We start from the raw sequence: 26789 nt of genomic DNA, 5'->3' as shown, positions 1-26789 counted from the left end.
AGACCAAACGTAAACTGGGCGACCGCTTTGCAGAACACCTGCGGTCTGTCCGCAAGAAAGACCCAAACCTCCCTGTTGCTTGCCATTTTAACACTCCACCCTGCTCTCTTGCCCACATGTCTGTCCTTGGCTTGCTGTATTGTTCCAGTGAAGCCCATCGCAAACTGGAGGAAGAGCACCTCATCTTCCGACTAGGCACTTTACAGCCTTCCGGGCTGAATATTGAATTCAACAACTTTAGATCTTAAACTCCCTCCCCCATCCCCACCCCCATTTCCGTTTCTTCCCCCTCCCTTTTGTTTTTTCCAATAATTTATATAGATTTTTCTTTTCCCACCTATTTCCATTATTTTTAAATCTATAACTATAATACCCTGTCAGTCTTTCCACCCCACCCCCACTAGAGCTGTACTTTGAGTGTCCTGCCATCCATTCTTAATTAGCACATTCTCTTAGATAATATCAGCACCTTTAACACCTCCCTGTTCCTTTGTCTGTAACATCTTTTGATCATCTGTATCACTGCTTGCTTGTCCCTACAACCACCCCACCCCCCCAACTTCTCCCCCCCGCCCCCGACCTTAAATCAGCTTATATTTCATCCCTCTCCTAACTTTACTCAGTTCTGCTGAAGGGTCATGAGGACTCGAAACGTCAACTCTTTTCTTCTCCGCCGATGCTGCCAGGCCTGCTGAGTTTTTCCACGTAATTTTGTTCTTGTTTTGGATTTCCAGCATCCGCAGTAGTTTTTTGTTTTTATCTCTATATTTAAACTGCAGCCACGTGCAAACTTCTCAATGCTTGCAGCCCAGGACTGCTCTAGTGAAGACACGGCCAAAAAAGCCAAGAAGCGTGCAGCCCCCTGATTCAGTGACGCATTCTTGGGATGCCTTCTGGATGCTGAGGGGGCCTGCCGCTCTGGCTGCAAGAGACGCATCACCTTCACCACTCCAGCTTGGGAGGTGGTGACAGAGGTGGTCAGTGCCAATGCTGCACACAAGAGGTTAGCCACCCAGTGCAGAAAACAGATGATTGATCTCATTCGTGCTGCCAGGGTAAGGCAACTATCTTATCACTCTAAACTCACACACTGACAAGGCCATCACACATTCATTGGCATCTCACTCACAGCCAGCTCAAGGGACATCACCACTCACTCTCTAACACACACCCTTTCATCTCCAACTGGCCTCACATCCTCTAGAGACTGCCTCCTCAGCCCTCACCATTATGAGGCCACTTGCACAGATTAACATGTGCCCCCAGGCACAACCTGGGATACCTCCCTTCTCTTGTACAGACCTTGCCCTGCAGCCTGTTCCCTTGCCCCTTCTCCCCCTTCTTCAAGCAAGCCTTAGCCTTTCAGCCAGTGAAAAGCCACCTCCACCTTATGGCTGGCCTGGTAGGTGGACACCTGCCCATGAGCTCCCTAAAAGTGATGTGTTGTTGCCTGTGAAGCCTGGCATTGATGACCTCGAGTGCTGCCCAAAGCAAGATAGGCAAACAAACAGCGAGAAACTGATTTTTGGCCTTTTGACCATATTGTAACCTCCACCCTCCATGATGCCCACCGCCAACCGGGCTAGAAAATTCCGGCCTAAATCATCAATAAGTATAGTTTAGCACACACATTATAATAATAGTTTGGGGTGTTTATTTTCTACATCATATTTATTACAAAAGAGATTGGTGTGGAAAAATGTTGCTATGGTAATTTTTTCTTCAAGTTATGTTGAATCTAGTAATCTTCAACCATCTGGAGAACATTTTGCACATCACCTTTACCATCTTCACTGAAACTTCAAACAACTCACGGAGATGTGTGAATAATTAATACATCTAACAAAAAGTATGATTATGTTCCTACAGTGAGGGAGGAGCAGTTCTTGCTTGGCTTGAGATGGAATGTTGGAACAAAACTCATGCCAATATCATGACCCAAGTGATTTCACGATCCAATATTTTACGTGTTCCTGCAAATTCTGGCCTAGGTTGTTTCAAACATGGCCTATGTGGGTCCAAACTATCCAAGGGCATTCTCCAGCTGTAAGGTTGAAGGCTGGTGGGAGCTCACAGGTAACCAACATCTTACACCCTCAATCAGGAGTTTGGCTGGTCTCCTATCAAAGTTATGGCGGGAGATCAATTTCAAAATCAATAGATTAGGCTTTCTATCACATCCACATTAGCATCATATGAAATTAGACAAATTGATAATACAACTATTCCTGAAGTAGTCATTGGGCGGAATCATCCCAGGTTTACACAAAGTGCAGTAGCGGGCGGGAAAAAGGACATTTTAGCCGTTGGCTGCAATGATGGGTTTTCGCGACACATCGTCCCATTCCTGGCACGCTCTACCTCATTCATAATGCATCCCTGGGAAACCCCCGGGTCGCTGGTGGGCCAGCCTTTGATTCGCCCGCCCTGCCGTATCCTCAGTAATCCGGGCGCCATATTTAAAGGGCATCCCTGCACAGAGCTAGCACTCTCTAAGGGATCGGAGGCTGTTGCAAAGGGAGGAAATAAGCTGCCCCCAAATTTAGCGACACCTCTCTCGGGTGCCTACTGGAAGTAATGAAGGCCCGCCGTGAAGTCCTCTACCACCGGTCTGCATGAAGACCAGCAAGCAAGGTGACAAATCCGCCTTGAGAGGGGATGGTGGTCAGCGTGAGCACACTGCAAATAAGGACAGCTACCCAGTGTGGCAAGAGGATGAATGATCTCCTCCGTTCCGTTAGGGTAAGTCACTCTTCTCATCACTCTCAACTCACACACTCACAAACGAATCATACATCCACAGGGATCTCACTCGCTGCCATTCCAAGGGACATCACCATTCACTCTCTCACACACACCTTCATTTGCCCTGTAGATCATGTTCTCATCCCTTCCATGGCACCACTCAGCACCCACACATGCCAGGCATCCTTATCATCTGGCCTGGCAGGCATCTTGCTTACACTCTCCATCTCTCTTCATGCAGGACACATTGGCACAAAACAAGAAGGAGAGATCGCAGACTGGTGGAGAAATGCCTGACATCAAGATCCTCACAGACTTTGAGAATAGAGTCATCCTGCTGGCCGGTGATGATGTGGACCGTTCCTGTGCTGACAGTACGATCGGTGGTGCTCAACCAAGTGAGGGTCCAGTAATGCAACATCTATCAGTCAACCATGCTGCGAGTGAATTCCCCTATTCCACAGTCCCCAGGCCATCCACTAATTATCTCTTCTTGCTTTCGCAGGCACACCGGGGAAGCAGCCGAGGGGGTCCACGAACCAGGTACATGACTCAAGCCCTGAAGATACCTCAGAAGAAGAATCTGATGACACCCTCATTGAACACCCATCACAGCGCTCACCAACACTCTCCTCCAGTGTAGAGACACACACCTCGGTGGGACCTAGCTCTAGAGTAACGTCGGGGTCACAATCTGGTGAGCACATCGCACTGTCTGATCCACAGCAGGCGGAGGCAGGTTTCTGGCACTCAGAAGACTGCTGGAGGCCAGAAATCTGCTCAGTCTGAGTCAGACGAGGAGCCTTTGGACTTGGTCTTATCTCAGTTGCTGGAGCTGCAAAGGCAAGCTCGGGAACATCAGGAAGCACTCCTCAGATTACAAGGCATAATGGAAGAGTCTGTCCGTCTTCAGTCTGAGGTGATAGCACCGGCATGTCAATGCATTGAGATCAACACTGGTAAGATGATGGCCGCCATGGAGACCTTGGTCCAGGACGTCACTCCTGCACTGCTGCGTAGGCTGAACTCCATCACTGATATCATAGCTTGCCTCCAATAGTGTCAACGCGAGAGGGGTGCGGGGCAACTCGATCCCACTCCACTTCCCCTTCCCCACAAGGAGTCAGTCTGGGGCCCTCGGGCACCCATAGGGAGGAGGATCAGCAGGTGCACACCCTGGGGCCATCCACCCAGGTGACTCCAGGAGTGTCTGGCTGATCTGAATCTCCTCTTCCTGTTACCCCAGCAACTCCAGCTCCACAGGTTGAGGAGGGTGCCATTACCACACAGGAAGACACCAAAAGCAGGCCGAGGCCCTCCAGGTCTCGGCCCTCCATAGGATGCCCAACAAGGTTATCACAGACAGGGCATAGCAGTCAGCAGGCTGCCTCCACCTCTGCTGTGGATATTGGAAGTGTACCAAGACGTAGCAGCAGGGTTAGGGTGGTTAAGATGATGTAGCTACACAGCCTGGGCACGGGTGTTAATCACTTGTACTTAATGTTTATGATTGTAAATAAACTCCCAAGAATGTCTCCTTGCCAATGACTCCTTGTTATGATGACCAGTGTTCATGTCATTCAGATGTGAAACCTTGGTTCCTGCACAAGATAAAGGCAGGTGCCTCAGTCCAGGGCATTTTCCCTGTGCAGTGTGTAACCTTCAGACCAAAATAATGGCCTGGCCTCACACTCCCTGGACCTATTACTGGGCATCATCAGCCACGTCCTCTGCGGGTAGCCCTTTTCCCCATGGGGCCAACCCTGCAGCCTCTGTGGACCCTGGAAGACGTCAGGGATCTGAAACCTGCTAAGGATTTAGGAATCGTGGATGCTCCCAAGGGAATCGTGCACAGACCTGAAGGATGTCTTTGTGGTGGTCACACTCCAGCTGAGCATTCAGTGAGTGGAAGCCCTTGCGGTTGATATGGTTGACTGCTGGGTGCCACGGAGATCTAAGTGTCACGTGAGTGCAGTCGATGGCACCCTGCACCAGTGGGAAACCTGAGATCTGTGCAAATCCCAGCACTCTTGCTTCCTGGATTTCCTGATCCCAGGCAAAATGCCCAAAGTTCTGTTCCTTCATGAAAATGGCGCCCGTGACCACACGGATACACTTGTGCGTGTGGCATGCAAGATCGCACACAGGTCACCTGTTGAGCCCTGGAAGGAACCACTGGCATAAAATATAAGCACCACAGTCACTTTCACAGTCACTGGCAGTAGATGCCCTTCATGTCCCCGTGGCGCCAAATCCTGCAACAAGTGGCATATGTGACTGACCAGTTCCCTAGACATGTGCAGTCTTCGGCGACACTGCTTCTCTTTCATCTGCAGGAATCACAAGCTCCATCTATAGATCCTGGGTCTAGCGAGGTGCCTACGAAAGAGGGTTCACTGTAGATCTTCAGCTGCATGTGCAGCAGGCCCTGCCGCCTCTTCATCTTGAGGGAGGCACAGCTCCCTTTGCTGAACCAGGCGCCTCCACTGCCCACATGGGTTAGCATGGGTGTACTAAGAGCTTCTCACAATTAAATCTGAAGGCTTCTTCAGGCATGCTGGAGAGTGCTGGCCACCACTTGGATGGCCAGTGTGTAGTGCGCTCACTGGCTATCCCAAACCCCACCCACCTCCGCCGCACTCCACTTGACCGATTTGCAGAAGCTTCAGCCACTGGACTGCATGCTGTGCTCTCCGCTCAGGTTCAGGCATTCTCCTAACCCGCACTGCAAGGCTGCACTGTTAGCTTGAACCATAATGGATACTGGTTCAAACTTTAGTAATGACATTGCAAGGAACTGTGTGTGCCTCCACCAGTGACTGCACCATGGCCAACTTTCACCACAGGATTGTACAATTTGCCCAGTTGACCAATTATTTTGCTTCCCCCTAAAACACACATTAATTTGCAGTCTGTGCCTGAGGGGTGAAAGGTTCTGGAGCATTTGGCGAAGTTTTATGCTTTTGCGTTGCTTGAGTGGACAGAAAAGCTTCAGAGGTCTGACTACAAGCACGTCAATGGAGCTACACCTGAACGGTCTCAGCTGCAGAAGAATGCTCACTTTTGACAAGCTTTTCCAAGTGCGCGGCTGCTTCCCTCACCACCCCACCAGCATCCTTGCAACCCACCTCACCCCCCACATGTGCATTAGTATCTCCTTCAATGCGTGCTGCCTTGCCCCCTCTGGTTTGACCCGCACTGGAGCCCTTGCTCCGGAACTGCCCTGAAAGCCAGCCGGGAAAAAGCGACATGCCTGTGGCCTCTAGGAATGTGTGGCACCTCTTCCTTGATATCCCATGGGCGATGCTCGCGAGTGCTGCACGAGGTTCTATGCACTCACCTCCGAGTTCCTTTTGAAGTTCAGGCCACTAGGTGCATGCCTTTTAAGGCTGGTCATGAAACACGCCATTCTGAATTCATGTCAACGTGGGCGGCAAATTTGAGGTAGGAGGATGATTCCGGCAAGTAGGGTTTATAGTTAGATGCAAATTTATTAAAAAGCCGTTCCCAACATCCAGCGGCAGGGAACACAGCCTGTCATTGACGGGTGGAGTGGACAATCGCAAACTTGTTTCAAACAGTGTAAAACCGATTTTTGGTTCTTGCCATATTATCCCAACCACCATGATGCCCGATGCTAACAGGGCCGGAAATTCCAGCCATTCTAAATATTCCTTCATGGAATCTTGCCCCACATTTTAGCAAGCTTTATTTTTCAGTGACATAATAAATAAATACCCAAAGCAACTACACAATTACTGCTGACATGATTTATAAAGCAGCTGCATTCAAAAGTCTTAAATCAGCAAAATATAAATGAGAGCCAAAACTCCCACAAGTAACTCTTCATGCTTTAATTTTGACATTCTTAATGACCATCGATATACAACCAACTTCAACATCTCAAATCTTAACGTGTTGATAATACGTTTACATCAGAAAGCTGAATTTTTACATTAGATTTATTTCAAAGCCAGTACCGGAATGACCATAAAGTACAATGATTTCAAACAAATTCAGTAAGAAACCTCAATGCTTAAGAAAAATGTAATCCATCAAGCTTAGACTATTACAATTAAGTTAGCTTTGCTTATAGAACATGGTAAGTTTATTGGTGATGGTTTTGACAGTTCTAGAGTTCGGTAAAAGTTGCCCAGAATGATGTCTATCTTTGATCAGACATTTGTAACAACAATTCCATACTGACAGCACAAAGTACATTTGAAAGATGGTTATATTTTCCGCTCACAGCTCAACGTCTTGGTTGACCAGGAGGTGGTCTACGTGGACCTTGACCTGGAGTTCCAGATCTTGATTGTCCTGGTAGGTGTGATGTTTGTCTTGGGTTCGGTGGTTTTGTTACTACCATCCTCGGAGGTGGTAGCACCAGCGTCATTTCTTTTCCATGTTTTCCAATAGCTCTTGTCGCTTCATTGGTGGCAGTGGGCTGTTTCTCAACCACTATTTTATCTACGTTTTGCCCTTTCAACATTAAAAAAATGGTTTATCTCAGATACAATTTCATAGATTAATTATTGAACACATGAAATGAAAGAAAATTGTGAAAACAGGATCGCTAAAATAGACTTATAATAAATAAAACGTGATCACCTTATTCACAAATGTGCTAAATGTTCCTAAACCCGTAGTTGTTAAAATTGATAGAATTTGTATTTAATTGAATCAAACATTATTTTCTTGTTCTTCTCAGCTCTGAAGAAGAATCATACGGACTCGAAACATTAACTCTGTCTTTCTCTCCACAGATGCTGTCAGACCTGCTAGAGAGAATTTTCAGCTCGGCGAGCAGGGGCAGGGCCTGCTCGCTGAGGCGTAAGATAACACAGGGTGATATTGGGCGGGCGTCCTGATGTCACTACCCGTCATATAGATTTTCAGTTTGGCGGGCGTGCATCTGAGTCAGCTGCTCGCCCGCCGAACTGTCAAAGGCCTGTTAAGGCCATTAATTAACTAATTAAGGCTATTGAGAAAGCTGCCCATCCAACCTTAAGGTTGGCAGACAGGCAGAGAGCCCAGGCGGCCTTCGCATTTTTCATGGAACCTCATCCACAGACGGGATGAAGTTTCATGAAGGATTTACAAATTGAATAAGTTTTTTCATTAAGGTTCATTGACATGTCCCAGCTCATATGCCACTGTCACAGAAGGGGATATGTCTTAATTTTTTTTTCTTTATTAAAATTTTTAAAACTTAAAAACTTACCTTATTTCTGCACTCTGTCGTGCGCATGCGCGACTCAGGGAGCCCGACTCAGGGAACCACCCCACCCGCACAGGGAGCGCTCAACCTTTCCGTGCGCGCAACACGCTGGGCGGCGCGGACCCGATCAAGATCGCCAATCAGGTCCACGCCCGCCCGTACACGCCCCCACGCCCCCACACAACCCCCCCACATCCCCCCCCGAAAGGAGGAAAATTCTCTCTGCTGAGTTTTTTGTTTTTGTTTCAGATTTCCAGCATCCGCAGTATTTTGCCTTTATATTATATTCTTGTACGCTATAAGTGCCTAGCAATATTTTGAGTTGTTGCTCCAAACTGTAATCTTGATTCTTATAGAAAACTAATAATGATGAAGTCAGTTTACAATTAGAGGGCATGAACTTTGTTTTTTTACAATAAACCAAAGCTCCTTAAAGAGTAAATATAGACTAATCATTTACATTAATAGAAAAATTCAGTTTTTACTTGTTCTCTCCTCATTCCCCTCCTGAACAATCTTTTCATCTTTAACTGCACACACGAACATACGAACATAGCATCATGGAGCCCTAGCAAAACTGGGGGTCAGGGGGAAAACTCTTCACTGGTTGGAGTCATACCCAGCACAAAGGAAGATGGTTGTGGTTGTTGGTGGTCAGTCATCTCAGCTCCAGGACATCACTGCAGGAGTTCCTCAGGGTAGTGTCCTAGGCCCAACCATCTTCAGCTGCTTCATCAATGACCTTCCTTCCATCATAAGGGCAGAAGTGGGGATGTTTGCTGATGATTGCACACTGTTCAGCACCATTCACAACTCCTCAGATAATGAAGCAGTCCATGTCCAAATGCAACAAGAGCTGGACAATATCCAGGCTTGGGCTGACAAGTGGCAAGTAACATTCACGCCACACAAGTGCCAGGCAGTGCCCATCTCCAACAAGAGAGAATATAACTGTTGCCCCTTGACATTCAATGGCATTACCATCACTGAATTCCCACACTTTCAACATCCTTGGGGTTACCATTGACCAGAAACTGAACTTGACTAGCCAAATAAATACTGTGGCTACAAGAGCAGGTCGAGGCTAGGAATCCTGTGATGAGTAAATCACTTCCTGACTCCCCAAAGCCTGTCCACCATCTACAAGACACAAGACAGGAGTGTGATGGGATGCTCGTCACTTGCCTGGATGAGTGCAGCTCCAACAACTTTCAAGAAGCTTGACACCATCCAGGACAAAGCAGCCCACTTGATTGGCACCCCATCCACAAACATTCACTCCCTCCACTGCCGATGCACAATGGCAGCAGTCTGTAGCAAACATAAGATGAACTGCAGTAACTCACTAAGGCTCCTTAGACAGCACCTTCCAAACCCACGACCTCTGCCATCTAGAAGGACAAGAGTAGCAGCCACATGGGAACACCACCATCTGGAGGTTCCCCTCTAAGCCACTCATCATCCAGACTTGGAAATATATCGCCATTCCTTCACTGTTGCTGGGTCAAAATCCTGGAACTCCCTCCCTAACAGCACTATGTGTGTACCTACACCTTATGGACTGCTGCAGTTCAAGAAGGCAGCTCGCTACCACCTTCTCAAGGGCAATTATGGATCGGTAACAAGTGATGCCCACACCCTATGAATTTATAAAATACATACAAATTAGGGGCAGGAGTAAGCCATTCGGCCCCTCAAGCCTGCTTCACCATTCATTAAGATCATGGCTGATCTGATTCTGGCCTCAACTCCACATTCCACCTACCCCTGATAACCTTTGACTCCCTTGTCGGTCCAAGATTCTATCTACCTCTGTCTTAAAAATATTCAATGACCCTGCCTCCACCACTCTCTAGGGAAGAGAGTTCCAAAGATTCACGATCCACTGAAAGAAACAAATTATTCTCATCTCTGTCTTAAACCACTTATTTTTAAACTGTGTCCTCCAGTTCTAGTCTCTTGCAAAAGGAGAAACATCCTTTCACCATCCATCTTGTCACATCCCCTCAGGATCTTGTATATTTCAATGAGATCACCTTTCATTCCCCTTTGTCCAATTGGATCCATTCACACTTTGGGGTTGGAGTGATAATCTGAGGCAGCCTGGACTGCTGGAACATGAAGCCAGGAAAGCATACCCACACATGGAGGAAGCTCTTCTTGTGGTCGCAGACCAGTTGAACGTTGAGGGAGGGGAAAGGTCTCCTTCACAATGAATCTCGCTGGCGTGTCACTGGGTGCCTTGGTGGTCGCATGGGTGCAATCGATGGTGCCCTGGACCTGGGAGAATTCAGCAATGGCAGTAAAACCTGATGCTTTCTGTCCCTGCCAGGCTATGTCTATCATGAAATGAATGTGCAGTCCAGGTCTGACAAAGAGGACATGAGTGACCTACATGATGGAGTGGCGTGCAGCCACTAAGATCAACAGCAGATCCTTAGAAGGAGTCAGACGCAAAGAAGTTCATGGCCACTGTGGCTTTGACAGCAGAGCAGTGAGCTCTAAAGTGTGAGCTCCTCAGCAACAAGGGCACAGATCTCTGTGATCATCTGGACAGTAGCTCTATTTTTGGCAGTAGATCCTGTGTTGAGTACATGGCCTCTATTATCTTCCTCTCCCGTGCCCTTTTGGTGCTTGGGGTTCAGCTTTTCCTGTGAAGATGTTACCCCTCATCCCTATTGGTCCCAAACCTGACAGTTATGCCTCTACTGTCAGCTTGGCTGCCCTATTGTGATTGGCAGCCTTGCCTTCTGCGCTTCTGCCCCATAATACCAGAGGTACCCACCTCCCTTCAGTTGATCAGCGACATACAGCGCATGAACCGTGCGCGTTCCCTTCAAAATTCAAATCGCCATCTCTAACAAGCTCTTAATGAGCTTTGAATCTACTAAAATTGGCCTCAATCAGGAGGCAGATGAGATCACTGTGCTGCACCCGCCTCCCCCGCCCCCCTCCACCCCACCCCGCACTCCCTGGTGAACATTGCTAGTGCCAGGAACGGCATCTCAAAACTGATACACCAGTATTTATGGGCCCCCAACCTCCATTCCCAAATTCAGTCTATCATCTTGTATTAGGTCACTCAAGAGAGCAACAAGAGTTAGAGGGCATAGAATCAAAATAATTGGTAAAAGGAGTAAATGTAATGTGAGGAAAATTTTTCACCCAGAGGGTGGTTGGAATCTGGAACAAACTTCCTGAAAGGGTGGTGGAGGCAGGTTCGTTCGAGATATTCAAAAGGGAATTGGATTGCCACCTGAAAGGAAATAATGTGCAAGGTTATGGGGATAAGGCAGGGGAGTGGGGCCAGGTGGAATGCTCTTTCAGAGAGTCAGTGCAGACTCGATGGGCCGAATGGCCTCCTTCTGCACTGAAAACATTCTGAGATCCTGTGAGGTACGATTGCTAATTGTGGGTTCTGTGGTTAACCCATTTTCAAAATCTACACTTTTGCTTAAATTAAACCATTAGGCATATACTGATAGTTATCCAAGGGATATTTCTCTGTAAAAATAAAATACTGCAGATGCTGAAAATCCAAAATAAAACCAGAATGTGCTGGAAAAGCTCAGCAGGTCTGGCCCCATCTGTGGAGAGAGAAACAAAGTTAACGTTTCAAGTCCAATATGACTCTTCTTCGGAATAGCTAAAGACTATTTCTATGTGTTGTATCTGAATAAACGGATCTTCTGAGGTTGGCTGCTACTAATTTATTCTTTCATAGGATGTGGGCATCCCTAATTGCCCTTTGAGGGCAGTTAAGAGTCAATCACATTGCTGTGGGACTGAAGTCACACGTAGGCCAGACCAGGTATGGGTGGCAGATTTCCTTCCCTAAAGGACGTTAGTGAACCAGATGGGTTTTTACGACAATTAAAGATAATTTCATGGTCACTGTTACTGAAACTAGCTTTCATTTTGATCTTACCACCATGTCACCATCTCTTCTGAAATTCCTATTGTATTCTTGTAGTTTCCAGGCCTTTCTTTTTTTCAGATTCTTAAACTGTAGTTTACATTATTTAATGGTCTAGTTGATTAACTTTTAGTTGGTGTCAAAACTTAGGAAACTAAAATTAGTTAAAAGATCAATAAGAGTCATATAACTTTGTATAGCATTACAATTTAATATTTTATTATTTTTATAAATTTGTATCAATTTTGATCTTGCAACAACACAAAGATCCATTTTTGAAACTTAACGACCAGATTATTTTTTCTAAATTTATTCACTTCTGGCCAACAAAAAGGAGAGATGTTCGTGTTAAGGAACAGAATACGTTTCTGCTTTTGACACTTTCAGTCAAGCGCTTTTAGGTCACATATTGCACAGAGAACCTGCAAACACATAAATATCACGGGGAGCTCCACATTGCAGTGTCCTACACCCAACCATTTTCAGCAGCTTTATCAATGACCTTTCCTCCACCATAAGGTCAGAAATAGAGATGCTTGCTGATAATTGCACCATTTGTAACTCCTCAGATAATGAAGCAGTCCATGCCTGCATATAGCAAGACCTAGACAACATTCAGCTGGTAAGTGAAAAGTAGCATGCACACCAGACAAGTGCCAGGCAATGATCATCTCCATCAAGGGGGAATTATTGCTTTACATTATTCCTTGACATCAAAGGTATTTCATTAATGCACCATTCCAGTGGAACTTTCAAATACAATCAAAAGTTAAAACTGAGAGATTTGCTTTCTGATGTAATACCACCAAATGTTAACATTTTTAAAAGCTGAATAAGCTCATATTTAAACAGTGTAGTTGTTTTACTAGTCAAAATTCAATCAAATTTCTTTGTAACTATATTGATGTAATTACTAAATAAAGATTTAAATGTGAGTGTCTTTTCTAGATATCTATTTTTATCAAAATCTGACAATACATAAAAAAATAGCTTATGGAATAAAGCTCCCACTCTTACCTAATTCAGGTTTGCTCGCATTCACATTATTTGGCAAAAGATCTTCCAAATCTTGCAACATAGGATTAGCAGTATTTTTGTTGTTCCTTCTGTTCTTTTGTTCGTCACGTTGCTTTTATTAAAGGAAAAAATCACACTATATTTAATAATGCTTCAATGTAAAATGTGACTAAATTTACAGAATACGCACAATCCCAAGTTTGTTCAAATGTAACACAGAGATAATGACACTGTTTTCCATGAGTAATGTTATTGTGCTGGAATTCACTTCAGAATGTAACATAATATAGTTATTTACTAACTTCAACGTTTGGCTGACAATTATCAGTTTTAACAGAAAAGGTATTTTAGCTGACTGGAGTAGACAGGCAGCTTTTTGCTCAAGAACAATGCAATAAAGTTTGCATTGTGTTTTTAACCTGTCATCACCATGGATCCTATCCCCGAATTACTTATGGACATGTTGAACTTTTAAGTAAGATGTGTTTTTTTAAAAAGGGCATACAAGCAAAATCTGGCTGAGACTGTAAGGTAACCGCTTGTTGGAAAATTCCTATGTGAATTACTTGACCAACTAGTTCAGAGAGAATAGAATGTGACATGGCCTACTTCAGACAGAGGCACTTCAAAGGAAAATATACAATGTAAACTGAACTGTAATGTCCTGTGGTTGCAGAGATAATGGAACATGATTATCATCTCAACTGAAACCACTTCCTATTGAGTTATATTCCAGACTGTGAACATAAGCTGAGTTGAAAAGAAAAAAGATCTAGGTGAAATACATGTTTGTTTTCCCTTCCAGGCATACACAAGGAAAGGGGTTTTAAAAAAGCCAACTGTAACCCTAGTTTTGTGTGCTAGTCTGGCGTTCTGTTCTGGTGTGTGTGCTGTGAAAGTCACAGCTGAAGAATACCAACTGGGCATCCCTGCGCTGGTAAAAACCCCTCTCTGATTGTTGGTCACAAATCAGCAAAAGGAAACAGGACAGCTCCTTTCAGCTAGCCTGCAGAACCAAGATTCTCCAGACTAACTGCTTAACTACCAAAGTCAGCACTACCAGAATTACCCCAACTTAATGGCCACAACATTTCACCATCTATTCCTCATGGACAAGCCAAAGGACTGATTCATATATCTTTTTTAACTTTTATTTTTGGACTCAATTTCTCATTTCTAATCTGCGTGTATGTGTGTCGCATTTTAACTATTTTTCCTCACATTTAACAACTAATAAACTCACTCTTTCTTTGACTAAAGACAGCCTGGCTAAATTGGCTCATTTTAAAACATAAATACATTTGGACTGGGAAAAGGTATCCACGAGGGAAAGGACCCTTTTTAAATTAACCTTGTTGCGACCAACCGAGGGGGTTGACTAAAGGGAGCCAGTTCATACCTCCTCACCTGGAAGCATAACAATTTGGGGTACCTCGTCCAGGATCATAACAAATTGGGGGAACTCGCCCGGGTACCAATTGTAACAAATAAGCGATAAGGCCCAAACAAATCTCAGAAGTTATTTCACTAACTGATATGGGAGAATGTTATACAGTGCATCAATACTCCAATTTTAGCATTGCTGCAAAGCAGTTTGGCTTCACGTTGGCTTTTATCTCATGTAACTCAAACTGTGTTGAAGGCATAAATGGGCTCTGAAGTAAAGCATTTCTTCTCCAAGAAGAAGTCTCACTCCTCTTTACTTCAGTGCCATTTTGGGCCTTGGCTATGGTGTGATAACTATTGGCATAAAGTGAAATGGCTTTGCACCAATGCTGTAATGTTACTGTGACTGCACTCATTCTACACAATAACCAATACATTAAAATCAGTAGAGTTAGAAAATGTGCCATTGAAACTCTTTGATAAAGTTTCTAGGCACAAATCTATTATTTATTCAAATCAAAACATGGGTCACAGCATTAAATTTTAAAAGCAGTGAAAATTCCGATGTCAATCTCTGGCAAAATCTATTTTAAAAGTGTCAACACTTTCTTAAGTATCAGTTATGTGTGTGGGTGGTGTTATGATAGAAGCTAGGGCTGTTAAGTGCAGCATAATTTTAGCTGCTAAAACAGGATAGTAGCTATAATTAAAAACTGTTGATTTTAACACTGCATGTCCATTCATACCAGAGCTTCCAGACACAATAAACCAGCATGAAAGGGCGGTAGGGTTCACTATTACAGCAAGCTTCCCGCCCCCCGCTTCAGGCTGTGATTGACTGCATTCATGTGTCTGCCTTTATGGTCAGCTAGTGAACGATCACCACCTGTATAACTATGCATGTCTGTGCCTGCTTTGTTGGTAGCTTCACACTGCCTACAGACTGTGGCAATCTGCCATCACCCAACTCTTTCATCCAGCACACCAAGTCAGAGGCTGGTTGCTTGGAGACAAGGGTAAAAACTCTACAGAACCCAAGTTGCCGGCTAAGAAGTATAACTTGAGTCAATATACCACTAGAGCCATCATCAAGCGGATCACTGAAGTGGTCAAACAATGATTCTGCCACTTGGACGCATTTGATGGCTTCTTGCTGTTCAGTTCACAAAGTGTTCTGGGTTGTGGTTGTTGCTATTTGTGGCACAACATTGCTGTGCAATGGAGACAGTAAAGGGAGCAAGCACAGCAAGAAGACCTTCCACCATCAGATGAGAAAGATTCTGAATGATGGAGCAGAAGCAGGAGTGCAACAGCAACAGACTACTACCAAAGCTCTTTGGCAAGAGCTGATGGACAATTGCTTTATCTGATCCCTCCTTCCCTGCCCAACACCTCAACATTAATAGTCCTAAAGTCACTCTTTGCAGTGCTTTCATCCTCCTGTAAAGTATTTCCAACCACTGATCAACGTTAGTATACATGACATTTGACACTACAGGCTCAGCCATCATTGGCTGTCCCTCAATTGGAGGATGAAGTCTACTTTGGGTCATGAGTTTCTGCCATGGGTATCCATATGACTGAACAAGTTTTCTTTCTTTGACCACAAAGATGGTGATCTGACAGGGGTGGTTCTCCAGCCGGGAGAGTGGGACAGCTTATTTTTAGGGCACATTTCCTAGCCCCCTCTCTATTTGGGGTGAGCAGAGGGTATCGTGAAGAGGACTGCTTTGTCATATATACTGATGCCCAAAGACACCTCTGTCCCAATACAGGTGTCCAATGACCTTCACCTGTGCGCAAATTCTTAATTAGGGACCCCCAGGTTCACAGCCTGGATCCTGTTGCCAATTCTCCATCACCACAGTACTGAACAAATGGACCCTGATAGAAACCCACAACTGACTTTGTTTAGTGTGGGGAGCTTGGGGTGCTGTCATTGTCCACACTATCTTGAAGGGTTGGTGGTCAGAATCCAGTGAAGTGTCGAACCGTGATGATCTGAACCACCTGTAGCCTTCTTCCACCTTTGCTGCCTGTAAGACGCAGTCTTCCTTCACCTGTTCTGTCATTGAGGACTTTGTGGATCGCACTTTGTCTGGCACATCCCTTGACCTTGCCACAATGGATGGCTTTACCAGGAACAAGGAGCTCCTGATTGCATCACTCAAGCAATCCATGGAGCAGACAAGCCTCTCTATCACATTAAGGTGGTGATCCACGCAGGTTGATCCACTAATCAACATGACATCTGACACAACAAGCTCAGTAGCTATTGCAGAACTAAGGTGCAAAGTCACAACTTATAATGTTGTGACATTTTAATAGCTGACACATCCACCATCAAATAGTATTTTCATCTGTAAAGCCCACAAATGATTTTTAGCTAATCTTGTACTCGTTCAAGATGCTCCCTCAGTGGCTTCAGCATGGGTGGCTGAAGTCTGCTGATGGTCAGATGAGGGCCTTTGAGGTGCATGCGGGCAGTGGCCTTTAAGAGTTTGCACCCACACTAGCCCAACTGCAGATTACAGCATATTAACTTCTGCAAGGGCAGTTTGGCTCAACTAGCTTTCTGGTATAACAGCAGGCATTGTTTCAGGAGATGTTCCATGATTGACCAGGTGAAAACCCTTTTAAATTTACTGGAGAATGTTATCATTACAAAGGGGTCCCAACCACGTATCAGAAGCTGGGGGCGATATCACCTCGCCTGTTTGTGGAACCCCCACCAGCATTTTCCAGGGTTCAGGTAACTAATCAGTTGCCATTGGGGTTGCAATCTCTTTAAAGAACAATCACCCGTCCCCAGCAGCTCAGCAGTATTAGCAGTGCCACCAGGATCGGTGGCCACTGCTGGGACTGCAGCTAGACGAAGAGGTTGCCAGTATACAGTCTTCCCAGCCAGAGAAGTGAGGAATGGGGGTCTCAGGGCCTGTCAGGCAGGCTCTGGTAAAGGGAGAGGAAGGTTGGTGCGGGCAGGGGGTATTGCCACAAGGATGGCCATTGCCACCAAGGACAGCTCTATTTGTTGAACAGGAGGTCTGTTTGGGCCTGCAACAGGGCTACCAGGGTTCAGGTGGTCTCCCCACACAGTGGAGAGCCGACTTTCTGCTGGTAAAAATGCCAATGTTGGCAGGAAGAGGCCCTTAACTGGCTATTTAAGTGGTTCAATTGGCCTCTGGGCAGGAAGACTGCCCTCCACCTTCCCCGCTACAGGTAAAATGGCATGGCAGCAGAGAGAAGGAAGATGATGGATACTCCACCTCCCATCTTCCCATGCCGTGTTATAGCATCCACCCCACCTGCCCCCCCACCCCCTGCTTCCTGCCAACACTGGCATTTTTACCAGCAGCAAGTAGGCTCTCCACTGCGTGCGGAGACCACCTGGTGAACCCTGGTAGCCTTGTTGCAGGCCTGAGTGGACAATCTATTCACCCCACCCTACCCAAACCTGTTCTTAGGGGGCTGGTAAAGTCCACTCCCACAGATGCTCAAAACTTCAGGCCTCAACATTTTAAGCTATTTTCTATGTAAATCATAAATATAGAAAACCATGTGCCTGCTATATTTACTTAGTAACGATATATGTAGGATGAGTGTTTCTCAACATGAACGTACCATTTGCATCTTCTTTGTTAGCTCCAAATTAGCAAGTTGATATGTTTTCGAAGTGGCATTGAGATAGTATATGGCTAAACTGCAATTAAATAGAGTTAAACTGTCAGGCAGCTTATTACTTGATAAAGTAGAGTTTTTTCAGTTAAAGACACATTTTATACCCATGCAAAATTCTTATTAATCCCTTTTCAGAATAACATATAAGATGACAGCTGCTAGGCTAGGCTGTAAAGCGTGAATCAAATATTGACTTCAACACTGATGTTACCCTATTCATATGGGCAACCTAGCCCTTATAAACCTTTAATTATACAATAAAAGGCCTGCAGACGTGTGGGCCAGCCACTCTGAAAGTTATTCCAGGATCACACCTGCAGTGACCTCTGTTACTTACCCCACTGAGTGTTTGGTTTTGGAGATGCCCCCAATTTAAATACAAGAACTGTGTCGCTGGGTGTTTATCTCAAGTACCCATTTTTCTCAGGAGGTTACAAAATGCAGCCTTGGTGCCCAGGCTGAATTCTGTCCAATCTGGCCCCTTTAAAAAGAGGTGAAAATTAATCACAAACCAGAATTTTAATGCAAGTTCAGGCCAGGTGGGCTCCACACACCTTTGAACTGATGTAGATGTTGGATTTACCAAAGGGCTTGGCAATGGAGTGGTTGGACCAAGAAGATTCCCAGCAGTTCACCCCTAACTCATGACAGAAATATAGGCCCAGATTTTCTGCTCTCCGGATAGTCATGCTATGGCAGATGTGTTACAGGACCCCTCTGAGGTCCCAACAGAAGGACTCTGTGGGAATTGCCCAGGAAGTTTGAACTTTTAATGGGCAATTCCCCTGCTCCCTAGATGCTCCGTAAATGTCTCCGACTCTGAGCTACAGTTGGAGACTTCAGACTATTCCTAATTACTTGCTTGGATAGTTAGTCAGAAAATGTTAGAGAAAAAAAGTGGTTAAATCTCTGGATGACTATACAACTGATCCCCCAAACACTCACACTGATTCCCCCCCTCCCCCTCACCGCACCCTGACCACTCCCCTGACCTCCCAACAAATCCCCCTGACCCCCAACCACCCCACCCCGACTACCCACCCCAATCCAACCTGACTGGCCCCCACCGCCCAACTGCCCCCCCACATCCGACCTGAACTGACTAGCCCCCACCACCCAACATCCCCTTGACACCTGACCCATCTTGACTAGCACCAACCTGATCCAACTACCTCTGACCCCTCTACCCAGCTCACCCTGTACCCACCTGCCATCCTACCCAACTCACCCACCTATCACCCTACACACTTCATCAACCTGCCACCTACCCATCTCACACACCTACCCACTTCACCCACCTACCACATACAGCCTCAACCAGCTGCTACCCTATCCACCTGCCCCCTTGCCCACCCTACCCCCTTACCCATTTACCTTACCCACCCTTAACCCATCTTATCCACTTACATTGCACACTTACATTCTCTCCATAGCTGTTTTCAAAGCAGCTTTATGGCAGCTAGTGCCATAAAAAGGAGCGTGGCTTCTACATGGATCCTCTGTGCTGCTCCCTGCAAGGTCGGCTACACTGGGTCAGATGTGAATGATCCTCCATCTGAAGATCATTCAGAAAAATTGGAGGAAGGTAAGTGTACATTTTTTCGTCTGACCAGGGTTGGAAATAGGGCGAAGAATTTCCCCCGTTGGGGGGGGGTAGTGCAGGAGCGGGCGCATACAGGCGCGCCTCCGATCAGCGCCCCCAATTGGGGGCGTGCCGCCATTTTACGTGGGCGGGTCAATTAAGGCCCGCCCAGCGTGATGTCCACCAGGAAGTTCTATGCGCTCCCTGTGCGGGCTGGGGGGGGGAAATTCCCTCAGCTGAGAGTGCGCTGCTTCGTGCATGCGCTAAGTGCTGCCTCAGGAAGATCGACGCCAAATTTTAAAATGGTCAATGTACAAAAATAAAATTTCCCTGACATATCCCCGTGGATGAGGTTTCATGCTTTTTCTGAAACCCGCCAGGACTCCCGGCCTGCCTGCCAACCTTAAGGTTGGACGGGCTGGTCCATTAATTACTTGAATTAGTTTTTAAATGGCCTCAATTGGCCGTTGACAGGTTGGCAGGCGCACAGCTGATTCGGTTGCACCCCCCGCCGATCTAAAAATTGAAATGACGCCGGGAGTTTCATCCGACATCATCCCGCGTCATTTTACGCATCAGCGAGCGGGCCCCGGGCCCCGCCCCCCCACTTGCCGACCTCAATATCCTGGCCAGGGTTTCGATCCCGATCGGAATGTTTGGGTTGAGGAATTGCAGCTCCCTTTATTTATATACTGACTCTAACATTCTCCCTTTTTTGAATCAATTTGCATCCTTGTCTTTTGGTCTTTGAATCACTTCACTGCATTTTGATATAAGAAATTCCCACCATTAGCAACCAGGTTTAAAAATAACAGGTGACAAATTTTTGAAAGTAAAATATGGACATTCTCCAAGTTAAAAGTTATGATCAATTTCACAAGTAGAACATATGTAATACTTCTTGATTCTTCATCATTTATGCTTTTTATAACTCATTAAAGCAAGAAGTTTAGCTCCCAGATTTTTTTTACTATTCATTCCTGAGATGTGAACATTGCTGGCAAGGCCAGCATTTATTGCACATCCCTAATTGTCCTTTGAGAAGTTGGTGATGAGTTATTTTCTCAAAGCAATGCTTATAGGTGCTATATGATGTTGTGCTAAATTGCACAGGCAAGGTCTCAGATTTAATTCTGGGTTAGGTCACCTCAATCAAACCACTGGATGAGGAAAGGGGAAATATCAGCCAGGGTTCCTGTCCCTGATCCTCCCCTATCCAATGACTTTGCTTGGAAAGTACATATTCGATATGGATAAGATTGGGCTCAGTTCGGATGCCCTCCACAGACAAATAGTTTGCTATTATCTAGGCTCACACAAAGATTAGTCAATTGAATACTGAGTGAATGTGAGGCTTCAGCACAAAGCTACCCATTTAGTGAGCAGCATGTCTTTTAATGTAGCATGCCTTTCCCCATAAATATATTCATTTATTATTCCCTCCTCCTAATATCAGGCCAATATAGACAGGGTCTCGCCTGTATAAATCTAAATATATAGAAATCAACTGACTAAGGAAAATCCAATAAAGTCATTGTATGGACAAAAGCTTATTGCCAGTCACTTTGGCCATGGAACTTGTAGAGTATTTTTTCTCTTCCTTAACTGCCTATCAATGTCATAATATGCTGCAGAAAATTATTTGTTATTAATCTTCTTCCTAGCACATATGCCATGGGGTACTTTACTGTAAAGGAATAATGTAGGAAAGCAATAATAATAAATTGAAGGACAATTTGACATATTTATTTGTAAACCATTTAAGCCTTGTCCAAGAATATTAGCAGAGTACTCAATCATAGGGATATTATCGTCAAGCCCTTCCTGCCCTCATCCAGTATCTACGTACGCACACACACTTGCAGCAGGGGTCATTCTAGCAATCAAAAGCAGGAACTCTGAACTATTTCACTCTCCCTTACCCAATGGCAGTTTCCAATTTAGTGCCCAATATTGCAGCTAAAGTAGGATCAGTTAACAGCAAAGAAATAGGGTCAAACCTGGAATACTGCAGTTCGGATTGGCTCAGCTACTTATTGAATTAATTCATTGAGTTATCAGGGGAGCAGTTTAATGCACTAGTTTAGAAATCTATATATAATTCAAGCACCTGAAAATTGGCCCAACAGAGTCAATGTTGGATTGCTGGATGGATTTTTATTTCTTTTGAATTGAACATTTTAAAGTAAATTGCAAATAGTTAATTAAAACAAAGTACAATTGATAGGATTATGTTTTACTAATGAGGAAGTTAAACTAATATAAAATTGATTAAAAAATTTGATGTAAATTATTGATATAAAAATTGACCCAAATCTAAAAATTAAAGCTACATGTATATATTAATTGCATACCTGTGCCTTCAAATAATGTGTCTTGGTAATGTGTTTGCATTGCAATAAAGCGCAAGGAGAAGCTCATCACTTACAACCTACCAGTCAATCTCATTGTGGAACCATGCTATATAGGAACAACCTGTTTGAAACTAAATTTCTTTTAATATATTTTTAAAAATTAACCTGCATGTTTAACAAGGCAGCCAAATGCTGTCCATCCTGGTGAGCTGACTGACTGAAATACTTTGACAGCTGGCTGCTCAAGTTTGCAAATTGTAATTTGGATTTCAAATTTGTGCATAAGTAAAATAGCTGAGGCTCACAGCTGACTATACATTCTGCTTCACTCCTTGTTGATTCAGTCAGCTCTTTGGTCTACTTGCATTTCAGTCAGAGAGGTGCTAACAGAATGTGAGGTGGCAATACTAGTTAATCAGTTCAAATCAGGATCCATTGAAGTACAACAATTAAACAGCTTTTACTGTTATGTAGTTATCAGGCCAGTCAGGAAACAGATCTAAGTATTTATAGTGATTACTATAATTATTGACATGATTTTATATTTGAAACATTACCTTTTAGGGTGTTAAACCACAACTAACATTCAAGTGATTAGAGATTTTCTTTTGTAGAAATGACGTAAATACACTTACACCATGAGTAAGATTCCAGGAAGAATCAGCCCTGGATTTGATGCATAACTGAAGAGCTTTCCAATAAATGCCGGGAAATCATTTTGGATTGTTTCCATAATAACTTCAAACATTTTAGCTTTCCCACTGTTGGTAAAAAAAAAGACTAAAATGTGGTCTAAATACTTCCAAAAAGGTCTAGGTTGAAGACTATTAGATGTGAGCAATTTGTCTAATTAAATTACAGACATTTGATCTTCACCTTACATGAAAGTTTACATGCAGACTCATAACCTATTTATTATACTGCCCTGTTAATGATCATTTGTTCATGTATTTTTACTGTGCAAGCCAGAAACAGTTTACAACCAGAGTTTTCATGTCTTGGTCCAATCCAAAAAGTGCCATCTTGATAAAACCTTTAAATATCCCATCCAAAATAACTGACTGGAACTCTCACAGTTGCCTACATTAAAACTACATGCCAAATTTCTCTATTCTCCTTAACATTTAATCTACAAGTCCAAGTCTGGCCAAGGCTTGAATACTACCCAAACATTTGGAGAGATTTGCTCAGCAGCTCTCTCACATTCCTGCACAAGATACAGGAAAAATCTTGCAGTCAAAGAGCCAATTCCTATCTTATCTCTCCATTCGGGAATTTCTTTCCTCAAATATGCTGGACTATTAGCTATTTCTCCTCCCTGGGCATTTTGGTTGTGTTGAAATTAAGACGCATTGTACAGTTTCTTACTCTAACGTATTCTTTCACAAGGATTCAAAACTGCGGATCTCCTCACCTCCCTTCATTTTACCCCATATTAAACACAGGTTTGGCAATATCTAATCCTTTTCCCCATGCTTAACCACATTTTCCAAAGCTATTATTGAATCATTGTGCCTCCCTTCTCAATATAATGGAGCTACAAATAACAATTTGCTGAGAGGAGCAAATAAATCATAAAACACTCATTTTGTGCAACATTGAATATAGATAAAAACAGAAAATGCTGGTAAAACTCAGCAGGTCTGGCAGCATCTGTGGAGAGAAAAACCGAGTTAACATTTCGAGTCCACATGACTCTTCTTCAGATTCTAGCATAGAGGACCACTTGATAATTATTTAAAATGATATCTAATAAAAGCTATGAGCAATAAATAATCAATGTTGTGATTTGTCTTCTTTCAGAAATTAAGTAATTATCTGAGAAATTTGTTACACATAGCATTTTAGTTTTTCAAGATCGGCGTTTGTTATTGGTATTGTCACTCATCAAGCAGAGATTAGTGTTTGGTAAGTAATTGAACATATGAATTGCTTCCTCTGGTATAGGTTCCACAATGCTGGTTTAAAAATCAGCCTGGCCATTTGATAAGGCTAGAAATTGTTGATGGCAATGTTAGTTAATTAATGCTTAGTACATTCACATACCATGGTCCAACTGAATGGCAGAACAGGCACAAGGGATGGAATGGTCTGCTCCTGTTCTTATGTTCCTATTCTTCTACCATAATTTTAATGGGTTTACAGCTCTACTAAAATACAGGGCAGCATTTTCCGGTCGGCAAGCGGGAGCGGGGCCCACCCGCCGGCACGTAAAATGACACGGGGTGAAGTCAGGCATGCGTCCCAACATCACCCCGCATCATTTAGATTTTCAGTTCAGCCCGACTACGCATCCGCCGACCTGTCAACGACCTATTAATGCCATTAAAAAAGTAATTAAAATGATTAATGGACCTGCCCGTCCAACCTTAAGGTTGGCAGGCAGGTGAGGAGGCCAGGCAGCCTTCCAAAAAAGCATGACACCTCATCCACAGGTGGGATGAGGTTTCATGGGGGATTTAAAGTGTTCAGAAAATTTTTAAATGAAAGTAATGGACATGTCCCTGCTCATGTGACAGTGTCACATGAGGGGAGATGTCAGGAAAATGTTTTCCTACCTTTAATAAATTTTTAAAAGTTCAACTGATTTCCCTGAGCAGCACTTTGTCTCAGGGAGATCTGTGCACTCTTCCGAGCACATGCGTGAAAGAGCGCACAGACCTGCTCAGGGAATGCCCCCCTCCACCCGCACAGGGAGCGCACAGCCCATGTAAAATGGTGGTGCGCCCTCGATTGGGGGCGCCGATCAGGAACCCGCCCGTTCGTGCCCGCTCCCACACAACCCTGCCCGACAGGAGGAAAATGCTGCCCATAGGTATAGAAATAAAACATGGGTGTATTAGGCATTTTGATGAATGTGCATGGATGTATTGCAGAAAAAACACTCATGCTGTCAAAGCTTTTCATCTTGCACTCATCAGGACAATTCACAAGAATACCAAATAGTAAAGGGAATAACAATTTACACTGCATAAGAGGGTGCTGATTGGTTGGCAAGTGGACTCTGACTGGTAGATGTGCTGCCATGGAGAATGCCCTAGTTAAATAATCTCTGACTGTTGTACAGGATAAATTGTTGCTCTCTTTATAATTGGTATTCTTGTGAATTCTCCTGATGCATGCAAGACCAAAAGCTTCAACAGCATGTGTCTTTTTTCAACAATACTCAAGTTCTGTACTAACAAATTTCTATTTGTATTAAGCATTTTTTCAATAATATTGCCAGCAGTAAGGTCTAGGCTCCATAAGCATGTTGAATATTTCTTCTGTAGCATATAGAATTAATACAGTTTATACTATTACTTTCAGACTGGTATGTTCCAATGAAAGGCGGGGAAACTCAAGGAGTGTTTTCTCTAGCTACTACATGATTTTATATTCTTAAATATGATTATGTCAGACCATATTCTTCAATACAACCCTAAATTAATGCTCTAGTTTAAATTGCTACTGATTTCTTGGATAATTAGTCAAGGGTGTGTGCATTACTGCATAAAGAGGTGTCAGTTAAAGAACATTATTTGATAAAGGCATATGCCAGAGAGAAAAGTATGAGGAAATAAATTGTGGAGCTAAATTTTCAAGATTAGTCATATTTCTCAGTTTAATATTGCTAGTAAAACCACATACTTGTAGCATATTGTAATAATAATGATTACAAATCATCTCCATTTGGAGTTTTGATTATTTGTTCAGATAAGGAATACAAGTATACCCTAAGTAAGAACTAAAAATGTTCTTGCATCTCGCACTACAGTGTTCCAAATTCTGTTTGTGCTTCAAATACTTTTTTTTTTTGCCCACCCTCTCCGAGGACCTGATAACCAAGGGCACAAGTTGGACTGTTGATTGCGGCACCAGCAATCACTTGTCAAATAAAAGAGCTGTACAATAGCACATTTATGTGCAGATTGGTTCCAGCTTTTATTAGTAGATGGTGGCATAAATGGTTCTTTGATATGTATGCACTGTGTGACACAGCAGTGCGACTACACAGAAAAGAGTATTTTAAATCATAAATCATCATCAATTCTGTAATCCAGACAAAATATTTTAGCATCAGTAAATTCACATAGGCATAGGAATATCTGTGTTATGACCGATGCAGTTGGTAAAGCGGAGTTATTTAAAAAGTCCCAGAGGTAAACTTTAAACAGCTGTCATAACTAATAATTTAAGTGTTATGTTTGAGATGCGATTCTAAACTCAGGAATCAGACCACTAGTTCTTGAGGTTTTACATTAAACTAAGTGAAATATTTTATTAATTTACACAGGTTAAAATATGTACACATGGCTACAAATTACTACCATCATAACTTTTAACAAATTCCCAAACTAATCTTCATTAAGGCAACAGCAACCCATAGACTTAACCAAACACCAGGCAAAACATTTTCACCATATGAATTCAAAATGTGGTTCCTTTCACTGTGGAGCCAGTTGGAGGCTTGCAGCTGCCTTTTGATCTCACATTGCCTCTGCCTGCACACCTGAAAACTACTGAAATTAATCCTACCACTGCTGATTGAATTCAAATTCTCATTGTATCAACAACCTCTTTGAGCTTCAGCTTTTAACAATGAAACCCCTTTCATAGTACCAATTTTATTAGTAATATAAACATATTGCTTGGTATCTGCTAGATAGGCATCAAGTTTTCACCCCACTTCTTGAATGCTCTATACAAAAAATGCAAATACATGCTATCTCTCTTCCAAAGCAAAACTGGTACATATCAAAACACCCAGGCTAGCTGGCTTTAATCCAATTAAGACATACCTGCAGACTAAACCTCTGTTTTAAAAGAAAAATATTTTCCAAGATATTATATACATTAAGAGCTTCATGACAATCTGTGTGATACCACAGATGTTGATATAGCAATCTT

General features: G+C 43.7%; 2 protein-coding genes across 2 annotated transcripts in view; one reads left to right on the top strand and one right to left on the bottom strand.

Moving 5' to 3' along the window:
- The first annotated feature begins 687 nt into the window (after positions 1–687).
- The window catches only part of LOC144695939 (AN1-type zinc finger protein 5-like), a 506091-nt gene continuing 479989 nt past the window's right edge, over positions 688–26789 (top strand). Inside the window, exon 1 of the mRNA XM_078567074.1 lies at positions 688–705. The gene's annotated coding sequence lies outside the window, so the exon portion shown is untranslated. The remainder of the gene's footprint in view (positions 706–26789) is intronic.
- Positions 6587–26789, bottom strand: part of tmc2b (transmembrane channel-like 2b) — a 146152-nt gene continuing 125949 nt past the window's right edge. The window contains exons 17-20 of the mRNA XM_078557940.1: positions 22535–22660; positions 17907–17985; positions 12900–13011; positions 6587–7227 (exon numbers count right to left, since the gene is read on the bottom strand). Coding sequence (XP_078414066.1) covers positions 6998–7227; positions 12900–13011; positions 17907–17985; positions 22535–22660 — 547 coding nt within the window. The 3' untranslated portion in view covers positions 6587–6997. The remainder of the gene's footprint in view (positions 7228–12899; positions 13012–17906; positions 17986–22534; positions 22661–26789) is intronic.

This window comes from Cetorhinus maximus, chromosome 2, assembly GCF_964194155.1.
Source record: "Cetorhinus maximus chromosome 2, sCetMax3.hap1.1, whole genome shotgun sequence".
Classification (NCBI taxonomy): Eukaryota; Metazoa; Chordata; class Chondrichthyes; order Lamniformes; family Cetorhinidae; genus Cetorhinus; species Cetorhinus maximus.
Note: the sequence above shows the minus strand (reverse complement) of the source record. Positions and strands in the feature narration are given on the sequence as shown.